General features: G+C 41.6%; 1 protein-coding gene across 2 annotated transcripts in view; it reads left to right on the top strand.

Moving 5' to 3' along the window:
- The first annotated feature begins 2,919 nt into the window (after nucleotides 1-2,919).
- The window catches only part of rab8b (RAB8B, member RAS oncogene family), a 38,566-nt gene continuing 30,366 nt past the window's right edge, over nucleotides 2,920-11,119 (top strand). For both annotated transcript variants that reach the window (XR_003927767.1, XM_030044484.1), the window contains exon 1: nucleotides 2,920-3,148. Coding sequence is in view for 1 of the 2 variants with exons in the window: in XM_030044484.1 (XP_029900344.1) it covers nucleotides 3,025-3,148 (124 nt within the window). In the remaining variant the exon portion in view is untranslated. The remainder of the gene's footprint in view (nucleotides 3,149-11,119) is intronic.

The following is an 11,119-nucleotide window of genomic DNA, read 5'->3' as shown; positions in this document are numbered from 1 at the left end:
TGTACACCAGGCAAGTACACAATCAGAGATGGAGACGGCCAGAACAAACATTTATGCACTAGGCTATATTCTAAAATGTCACAGATTGTACTTCTTTTTTAAATTTTCCCTCTCATTCAAATTTGCAGTGTTTTCCTCTCAGTGAATGCACAGTGAGCACATTGTGACAACATAATAATATTTTCCTTACTTGTTGCTGCACAGTGTAGAGTGCACATTACAGTACAGGGCCCAGTGGTGACCCCTGACCCCCAGAACACGCTCACCCTGCGCCGCCTACTGGGATAATCCGGGCATGCACGTCGTCATATTCCATAAATTTTACATCCCAGGGCGGATTTTGTTGGTCCAACCTGGCAACCCGTCAGAGAGGACGCGCCCCGTCCCCTCCACCCTGGAGCTGACGTCACGGACCCACGCCTCCCTACGTCAAGTCGCTGGAGTCAGGCAATGAATGACAGGAAATCAAATATGTAGACCTTCAAAATTAAAGCTCCAGCTCTCGAGTTCAAGTCGCCAGAAGCCAATCTTGTGAAATGTGTATTTGATTGTTTAAAATTCAGAGTCAAATGCAACGTAGCCGCAGCAGGATTTATTATGTTATATTTTAAAAGTTAGATTATTGGCAGCGCAGTCTTCTGTATATGATGCTTGCAGGACGTTGTGTGGTTTATTGATCAAATGAGGCAGTTGATTTATTTATTATTTTTGGCCATTAAATATATGCAGGTTACCATTTTGTACAGGTCTTTGTGGACATTATGAAGAAACTTGTTTTGGTTACTATTTATTCCACTTTATAGCACAATTGCACCCTCAGACTGTAATCCCCAAGTGCATTTTATTGTGTCTCACATTTACAATAAAATTAGAAAGAAGTGGATTGATTCATCATTTCAGGAATCTGGGGAGTTTGAATTCTCTGTTCTTTTAAATGTTATTTTGATATACTGTGATAACCAGAGTGCCTCAACTGTGGTGCCTCATCTCCACCCTGCCCAACTGTAAAATATACTATCATATGAAATATAAAGACAATTGTAGGCCATAGACAACACACTTCAGTAGCCCTATACCCATCTTAATAACTTAAGTCTAAACAGCTGTAAACTACAAACAAATTTTTAAATGATGTTTTAGGGTGAACTTGCACTTTAATTATAGAAAATTTCACTCAGCTACCTTCATCACCCAATGAAGTCGTTGAGGCTGCACCATCCAGTCTTTTATTTGTGGAATATATTTGTAATTTTTTAAGGTGCAATGAATTTTAAAGGATCATACAGGGGCGTCGTACTGGGGGGAAAAGTGGGACTGATTACCCAGGGCCACAACGGGGGATGGGGCCCTCGAAAGGCCTGAAATAAAAAGGTTTGCCTATTGGCCGGCTATACAAGGGCCCTATAAGATTTCTTTTCATGGGGCCCAAAATCCCTGGTGGAACCCCTGGATTATACCAGTGATTTTGTTTGGCCCATTCACTACAGTTTACCCATATTTTACATGATAAAAAAAACATTTTGCAACTCATGCAGGGATAGATTTAACAATATAGACCAGGGGTGTCAAACTCATGCCATGGAGGGCCAAGAGGCTGCAGGTTTTCATTCCAACCAACAACTCCACCAGGTGATTTCACTGATCACCCTACCTCCAAACAGAGAGGCGGGACTAATCAGTGAAATCACCTGGTGGAGTTGTTGGTTGGAATGAAAACCTGCAGCCTCTTGGCCCTCCATGGCACGAGTTTGACACCCCTGATATAGACCTATAATAGCAGACAGGGTAGCTCACCAGTAGAAAGACGGAGACAGTTTTCCTTTTGTGAACTCTGTAGAGTCCAGATTTATTCCCTGCGCTGCAGCATGGACAGCCCTGGAGGCCGGCGCCAATCCAGTGACTGAGCTTCTCTTCTAGGTGTTCTGAATTTGCTGATTATCACTCGTCTCTCCCTCTCAGTTTTCATATCTGTCGAGACCCAGAGCCCCATTTACATTACTGGTGGCCAGTGGACACCTCCATCCTAAATGCAGGCAACAACATGGACAGATGAATATGAACTTAGTCCCCTATTTCCCCTTCCTCACAGTCCATGGCCAGTGTTAAAATCTAATCAAAATCATGCAATTTTCAAATTTGAATTTTTAGTTGAAACATCCATCATATGTAAACCGTAGATCTGATTACTGGCTGTGGAAAGCAAACATTTCCCCCAGGGACTATTTTCTGGCGGAGGGAGAGTTTCACTCCACCCAATTTCAAATCATCAAAACACAACAGTGTTGCTGCTTTTAGGAAAATGAATGTGGATGACTTTATTACGGTGATGGGACACTGGTGTGAAGAAAGTTTGAAGTCTCTGAAAGTTCATTTTCACATTGCAGTGGAATGAATGGAAACCAATGGCTGGAGAAAAGGGAGGAAAAATACCACTGCTTGCTTTGGGAAAAGATGAGCAGAGACTTGGCTTTATGTTTCCTTAACCCTTTATAGGGCAAGTGACTATTTTTTGGTAATTTCAAAAATTTTACATATCAGGCCCATCCCCTGTCTCAGTTAGTTCAATAATCATTTGGTCTTCACCCAGCCAATCAGCAAAGATCGCTCTACATCCCAGGCCACATGATTGTGGCATTTGACCAATCTCAATGGCTTTGATTTTCTATTACAAAATGAAAATTTTAGAAATTTTTTTTTTATAGAAGTAATAAAATCCTGTCATGTTCTCTAATAACAGTCTAGGGTTGTTTTTTTTTTTTTTAATTTCAAAGTATTTCAACGAGTGCCCTATAGAGGGTTAATGACGGTTAATATTGAATTGATATGATGAGTCTGACTGTCACGAAGCCTTGTATTTTGAAAAGCGCCGCCCAGAAGCCGCGCGTGGTTTCCGTGTCGCTTGACGCCGCGGTGCTTCCTGCTCGTCCTGCCCCAACAGAGCCACTTCATCTGGAGGCTTTCAGAGCAGCTGGGGAGGTTGGAGGTTCCGTTCAGTATCCGGGAATAACGGACCGAAGGCAGGAAATGGCCAAAACATACGACTATCTGTTCAAACTGCTGCTTATCGGTGACAGCGGCGTCGGCAAAACGTGCCTGCTGTTTCGGTTCAGCGAAGATGCCTTCAACACAACCTTCATATCCACGATAGGTGAGTTTCCGGCGGGGCTCGGCTGCTCGGAGCGCCGCTGGAGGCTCCGGCAGGCTGCGGACCGCGACGCCAGAGGTGTGGCGGGCGGGAGAAGCCCTGTGCTATGAAATTATGACAGTTGACAGTCAAGTGTGTGTGTGTGTGTGTGTGTGCGCGTGTGCGTGTGCGTGTGTGCCGCGTGCGTGTGCGCGTGTTGAGGCACGGGTCCAGCAGTCCCATCACACACACACAGACAGATTTAATGTGTGTTCTTTTGTTCTTGAGACGGGCCTGTAAAGTGCTGGGGAAGTGTTGACATGCAGCATGCTACTGTAGTTCCTGTTAAAAGCTCAAACATACACACATCAGTCAGTCAGGGCCTGGGTTTTTATTATACTTCTGCATTTTTTAATTCGTTTATGTTTTTATTGGGTTCTTCTGTTTTCAGTTCAGTTCAGTGTCAGTTCGTGTCTAGAGCGGGTTTGCTCCTTTCAGTTTAGTTTATGTTGTTTAAAGATGTTTCGTGTCAGTGTGTATTAGTTTCAGTATCACTTTTAGTTTTTTTATTACAACATACGACTCAAACTTAACTTCTCTATCTATCTATCTATCTATCTATCTATCTATCTATCTCTCTATCTACCCAAGAAGTACAAATTAGAATGTAGGCATAAGTAATTAAGTGTATAATCCAATCCAATCCAATCCAAATTTATTTATAAAGCACACTTAAAACAACCAGGTTGACCAAAGTGCTGTACATAGGGATAAAAGACATCAGAACATAGAAGAAACATAAAATCTTAAAAGAAAACGTAGATACATAAAAATGTAAAAACATAAAAAGTGTAAAAACATAAAAACATAAAACAAAACATAAAAATATAACAACCATAAAATACAAGATTCTACAGCTCTCAGACTGGGTTAAAAGCCAAGGAGTAAAAGTAAGTTTTGAGCAGTGATTTAAAAACCGGCAGGCTGGGGGCCTGCCTTACATAGAGAGGCAACTTGTTCCACAACCTAGGGGCCGCAACGGAGAAGACTCGGTCCCCCCTGTTCTTGAGCCTTGTCTTAGGGACCTCAAGAAGCATCAAATTGGCTGACCTTAATGACCTAGAGGGAGCATGTGGCTTTAAAAGATCGACAATCGTATAAGTAAGCATGAGTGACCAAAATTAAGTAAAAGTAATAAAAGTGAGATAATATGTAATTAAGTGAAGGTACAAGTGAGTATAAGTGAGCATGAATAAGTAACACAAAGTGTAAATCAGTAGAAAGACTCCACCTTAACAAGAGATACATGCTCTTATCCCCACTTAGACATTTTCTAAGTGTAGGTGCCAGTGTGCAGGAGTTTCCCCTTCAGCCCAGAGTGCATCATCTCGGGAGGTTTCAGAGCCGCAGTTGAGAGCCGCAGTTGAGAGGTTGCGGGGGGGAAATGGAGCCGCTGTCTGAGGCTGCGGGGTTTTGAAGTTAGAATGTAATAAGTTAGGTGTTTTCTGTCGCTGCTGGTGGGTGGAAACCGAAGATCTGTCCCATTTTCAGGAAGGAAAGATCATTTTCTGTGACTCAGTTCATATTACACTTTTGTTTTCCGATGATGCCCACTTGAAATGGTGACAAATTATAAGATGAAGTTGGGGGAAAATATTGGGGAAATGAAACATTTTTAAAAAATGAGTTGTACTTCTATATAAAAAATAGATGAACAGATAGATTCTGTTTGAAAAATGAAAAAGTGCTCCAGAATACTGCTGATTGTAGAGCCACACTGGACAGGTAAAAGGTCAAAAAGGACAAAACTGGTATCTCAGAATGAACAAGAAATCCAATAGGAGGGGATTCTGTCCACTGTTCCACACACACACACACACACACACACACACACACACATACACATACTCAGGTTAGTCTCTCCAGACTGTGCCTGTTTGCACACCCACAAACGCTGTGTCTTCTCTGCACCTCAGAGCAAATAGGCAGTGTGTGTGTGTGTTTTTGTGTGTGTGTGTGTGTGTGTGTGTGTGTGTGTGTGTGTGTGTGGCGCAGCGCTTCAGTCTTCCTGACGGAAACAGGAAACACAACTGTCTTTCTCTGTGCAGGCTGATACAACTCTCACAGAATTACTGCTTTATAGGCCCAGCGCATGCACACATGTGCACACACACACACACACACACACACACACACACACACACACACACACACACACACACACAGTGCAGATCTATGTTTGTGAAGCTGAGGCTGTTTGCTGCTATAACTCACTGTCAGTGAGTCTGTGCTAATGACAGTAAATCTAAAAGACTGATGTTACAGAGGGCCTCAAAGTGTAAAGTGAGGCACTAACACTGACAGGGTTGTTGGTTCACTTCCCTGTGATCATCCATGCAACATGCTGTATGTAAATTGAACACAGAAAGACTTTTATAAAAGCCTCCACCAGATGTTCAAATGATCACAGTTCACAGTTCACTTCATTTAAGGGATAGTATTGCTGGAGTTTGCTGTTGAAATCTCAGACAGGAAAACCTGTTTTCCTTGGCTGACTGGGACACAGTGACGGTGTAGGCACCTAATCAGACTTTAGCTCTCCACATAAAGTGAATCTCATTGATGATGCTGATGGATTGATGGATAGAGTATTAAACAATACAAATGAATGGAGCCTCGTTGAACGTTAGTTTTCTGTGTGTGGCACTGGGCTTTAAAGGTACCGCTGTGGAAAATACTGTATGTTATTGCACAAACTGGCATTACTAGAATATAGGGCTGGGCGGTGTACTAAATTTTTACCATATACTGGTGATCATTTTCGTGACAGTACAAAATTTCAGTAACCTTTCTGGAGCATGGGCCTGTTGCCATGGTTCCTTCTACTCATGTGAAACGCTCGCTTGTGAACCAGAGGGCAAGACGAGAGCAGAGAGATGATATATGACTACCGTAAAACTTCAATTAAAAGCTCACTTCCATTTAGATCCGCAGTCCCTATTATTGGCCGTATGTTCTGACAAAGACTGGTCCCTAACAGAAGCTGGGTTCCACCAAACTTTGAAACTTTCTCTGGGCGGCAGCTCCTGCTCACTTCTCTGGGACACAGCCAGTCTACCAGCTGAGGTACCGCTATGATTTTGAGCTTCTAATCCTTAATATGATGTAATTATTTCAAACGGCTTGATGGGGTCGGGCTCTGTGCTGCAGTGGATGGCAGTCGGGGCCATGTGCTTCCACAGTGTGTCTCTGTGTGTGGTGGTTTAGAAGAGGAAGGAGAGAAAGAGACTTGGGAGGATCTGGAAGATGTTTCTTGTCCATCCCTCACACAAAAAATATCATTGGTGAATTGAAATCTGATTTTTTCCCCCAAATATTTCCTTTTTATTACTTCTTAAATTCATTTTTTTATTTATTGAAGTTCAAGATATTAAATGTTTTGTGTATAGTACAATTTTCAGTAAAGCATTTATCATTACTGTGGTCTTAAATTTTGAATATTTTTAAAAACTAAGGATTGTGTACATATTTTGGTTGCATTTCAGTGTAAAATTTTAGAGTTTTAGGAATTTATTTTTGCTCTTTATGAAAAAAAGAGTGATGGACTGTAATTGACTGCAGGTTGTTACAGATGGTGGACGTGTTGTGAAATTAACTAATCAACTATGACAAATGGCTGTTTTTGTGTGTGTGTGCATGTGTGAGTGTGATATCTATGGAAATCTGATTCCTGTGTAGAAAACCACACACACTGTAATCAACCATGAGCATGACCCAAGAGCATGAAGACTGGTTTTCTTAACAATCCATGCAGCCAATTACTGATTTGTTCTTCTACACCACGGTAAGCAACATGCGTAAATTACATAATGTTTGTAGGATATCATGTAGGCTATGTACAATATTTGACTTTGGAATGAATGGTGTTCCATGTTATCTTATGTCTGAATTAGTTTTGGGCCTGCTGAGGAGACATCCATGGTACAGGACGGACTTTACAGACAGTCAAATAATATTCTCAGTTAACCGAAATAAACCGATTAATGAGGCCCGGTGGTTGACCAAGAAAATTTTCCATTTTCGCCATCCCTACCAGTATTTAGAGTACAATTATATAAAACAAATATGAAACAATTTTGTACTTAATAGCCTACATCACCAAAGCAGCCCATTGCTCTGTTGTGTTTATAGCCGTCCTAGCTACAATGGCAATGATCAGTGCCATGGTAACTGATGACAGATTCGGTCAGCCCTACAAACATTAGCATACCATTAGCCTCCAGCTGTAACTGAAAATGACATGTTATCATGTAGTTATAAGATGTAGCGTTTAGTTTTGATGACATGAGAAAACTGAGCAACGTAGCAAAGTATTTTAATGTGTCAGAGTACACTAACCTTTCAAGTTTACTACTGCTTTGTGAGGCTGTGGGACTTGTGCAGTGCTGGCTGGACTTGGGAGATGAGAAGCCTGATCCTTGAAGATGACGCTTGGGTCTAGCCTCCCATCCAACACCAGCGTCACCAGTGTCACGTGGAAGTTGGTGGTGCGCGGCTCAAACATGTTGCACGTCACTCGCTCTTTTAAACATTTGCTCCGCAATTGGATCATCACAGGTTTGCCTGAGAAAGAAGGGGGCGAAGATTATATAAACAGTGTTGGACCTTTATTTCTTTCTCTCCCTCTGTTGTGTAGAGACACACAAACACATGCTTGTACACACATGAAGATAATTTACACTGCTGAACATCAGAGTCAAGCTTGTGTTTATGATTTACATGAGGACCAAGTTTCAATTTGGCCTGCCTCACGCTGCCGTTTCACTTTCATTTGCACCACATGTATGTGACGACCTTATTCTCGATGGGACTTTGGCACATTTGACTGTATTTCATCACTTCAAGAACTCTTTACTCTGACATTATGGCCTTTGGCTCTTGCCATTTCTCTATTTGGATGGAAACTGGGATTAGTGGGCCAAACATTTCTCAATACATCTGTATTGATGAAGCTTTCCTCAAGATCCTCTTAAAGGACCACCACAGTGATTTTGAATGTTTGGCCCCTTTACCACATTTTCCCCAGATTTTACATTGAAACAAACCATTTTGCACATCATGCAGGGGTACTGAAGATTTCACTAGATATAATGGGTAGGTGTTTTAACAAAAAATGATTTTTGTTAAAACACCCACCTTATAATATTCAGCTTCTGTGGCTGACTCTGTCGTCGCCGTTTACAAACCACAGAGCTAATAATTCAGTGAACGTTGCCCTATTTCTGGCACAGGGACCATCTCACTGCTGCTTTTAGGAAAACTAATGTGGACAACAAGGGATGAATGATATTGGAGTTTTTGCGGACATCCGATGTGTTTATTTTCCAATACCGAAGCTTTTGGCAGGTGTGAAAAAATGCTGCAACATAAGAATGCTTTCAAAAATAGAAGTGTTATAGTAGTAGTAAATAGTTTATTTTTTATCAATTAACAAAATGCAAAGTAAATGAACAGAGGAGAAATCTAAATCAAATCAGTATTTGGTGTGATCACCCTTTGCCTTCAAAACAGCATCAACAGCAGAGAACATCAAGTCTCTTCCATTTTATTATGCCCGCTCTTATTGTGAAGGCCCACTGGCAGATGCAGACATGAAATACAATGTTTTTTAAAATGTACTCATTTCACAGGGCAAAATAAGCGATTAAGAATAAATGATTTCAACCTATGTTATGTAAAACACGCCATATTTATTTTTAGATAACATTTTCTTTCAAACTAAACTAAATGGGCTTGATGATGCTCAACCAGGACAGATTTGACCTATTTCACATATCAGTATGTCATATCAGCAAGAATCTTCATTTCAGGCTTAATTCATTTCTAAAGCCAACATCGGCCAGTACCAAAGTCATTCTGATGTTATCATGCATCCCTATGGATGACATTGTTATGGTGATGGCATTATGAATATGGGCATTCTAAAACCCAACTACTTGCTTTGAGAAAAGGGGAAAGAAACCCGAAATATACTGGCACTGGTGTGGTCCTTTAAGGTCCTCAGTATACGTTTGCTTAATACAGTATCCACAAAACAAAACTGCTTTTCAGAATAACTATATTTTTTACTACAAAAATACAACTTTATCAGTATCTTGGTAAAGACACTGCACTGATTGTGTATAAAGCCACAAGCAGGCCTAGTACAAAGTTAAAAACATTGTGGATGCATGCAGATGAGAGTTCAGAAATTAGAAAAAAAAAACTTGGTGGGATTTTTCCGGCAACAGTGGGAACTAGAAATTATAATGGAAGATCTGTAGGCCATTCCCTTGCAGTATTGAAATATCGGAACTATCAAATGTAATTACACAGCAACAGATAACTCACTGGACCGCCTCCCTTCATCAGACTACCTACACTGAGCTACACCCCCCCACCCCGCCACCCCCCACCTGCAGCCCTACACACAAAGAGCACTAATATTGCTGAACAACCATTATGCTATCCTCATTAAGTCCCATTTCTTATATGTGCAAATATACAGATGTTGCTATGACAAAAACGATACACCAGTACTACTGTGGCATGGAAAACCAAAGTGTGTGTGTGTGAGTGTGTGTGTTTGGGAGGGGGCATCCTGTGGAGCCGCACTTGACAGCTGTAGATGCTGGAGGGCAGCAGAGCCTTTGCATGCTGCAGCCAGCGGGTCAGAGACAAACGGAGTGAGAGCGTTCCCGTACCATATTGCCTAAATGCTGCAACCGAGCCAAACATCGTCTAAATAGGCCCTCATTATATGCACTGCGGTGAAATAAGTTTACTCTTGTGTCATGCTGTGGTCTTATGTAGGCTACTTTCTGTTTTGGCTGAAATTGTTTTTGGCCTTTCAGGCTACATTTTATGGATATAAATTGAAAAGTTGCCTTTTCTTGGTACAGTATTGTACAGTAAGGTAAAAACAGCAAAAGGAAGTAGTGTATGGCATGAATTTGTGTGGTGGTGAATCCACAAATGACTTGGACGTGGATTTTAGGCGCAGGCCCTCTCTCTTCAGTGAATTTAACTCAGGACTGGTTGATCGAGACGTGTCTGAGTGGTTTAAATATCCCCAAAACACAGGTTCAGACCCGACCCCTGGCTCAACTCAGACATTAGCCTCATCAGGTCAATTTCAAACTGTCTAGTCACTTGAACAAGATTTTGTCCACACAAGTAATCAGTCTGCCCACTTCAAATCGCCTTTTCAGGCCACTCTGTTGCCATGTCAGCTCCTATTTTCAAGATTTCATTCCATACGGTTTCCAAACATTTGTTGTTTCACTCCCTTTTAGACTACATTTACACTGGGGGCACATGAAGTGGATCTGAAATGGATCTTGCTGGCAGCATGTGTGACCGCGTTTACAGTCATTAAGCACATTAGTCCTTACACAAAAAAAAAAAAAAAAAGGTCGTAAATGAGTAACACTGCTCTATTAAGTGATAAACTGTTGGTGGGTTCTCGGAGAATTACAACTGTGCAGCCATTTTCCTCTCGGTTCCACATGACTGACACCAGCAGTTTACAATTTAGTTTACTAGATTCAACATTTGGTTCTCCATTCAGCGGGAGTCACGGTTTGGCTGCTGGGAACTGACTGTGGTTTAATATTACATGAGCTCCCGCAATCCTTCAGTGCTCTGGTCGGACAGAGGCCGCTCTGTCACCATGCCGCCCGAGTCTCGTGAGTGTCAGCTGATCAACTGTTCTCTGCTGCTTGTGTCTGTGTGTGATTTGAACAATCAGAGGAGGGAAGTGGCTTGGTGGTTGGGTGGTGGTATGAACAGCATGTTAATCATATGGAGTTGCCATTGTGTGTCTGTGTACGTGCGTGTGTGTGTTTAGGAGAGAGGGTTTGTATGTATTGCACATTTGTGTGTATGTGCTTGCATATACAGGAAAATGAATAACATATCCAAATGTAAGTTTATATGAAATCCAATGGTCATATT

This window comes from Myripristis murdjan, chromosome 3 (genome assembly GCF_902150065.1).
Source record: "Myripristis murdjan chromosome 3, fMyrMur1.1, whole genome shotgun sequence".
Taxonomy (NCBI): domain Eukaryota; kingdom Metazoa; phylum Chordata; class Actinopteri; order Holocentriformes; family Holocentridae; genus Myripristis; species Myripristis murdjan.
Note: the sequence above shows the minus strand (reverse complement) of the source record. Positions and strands in the feature narration are given on the sequence as shown.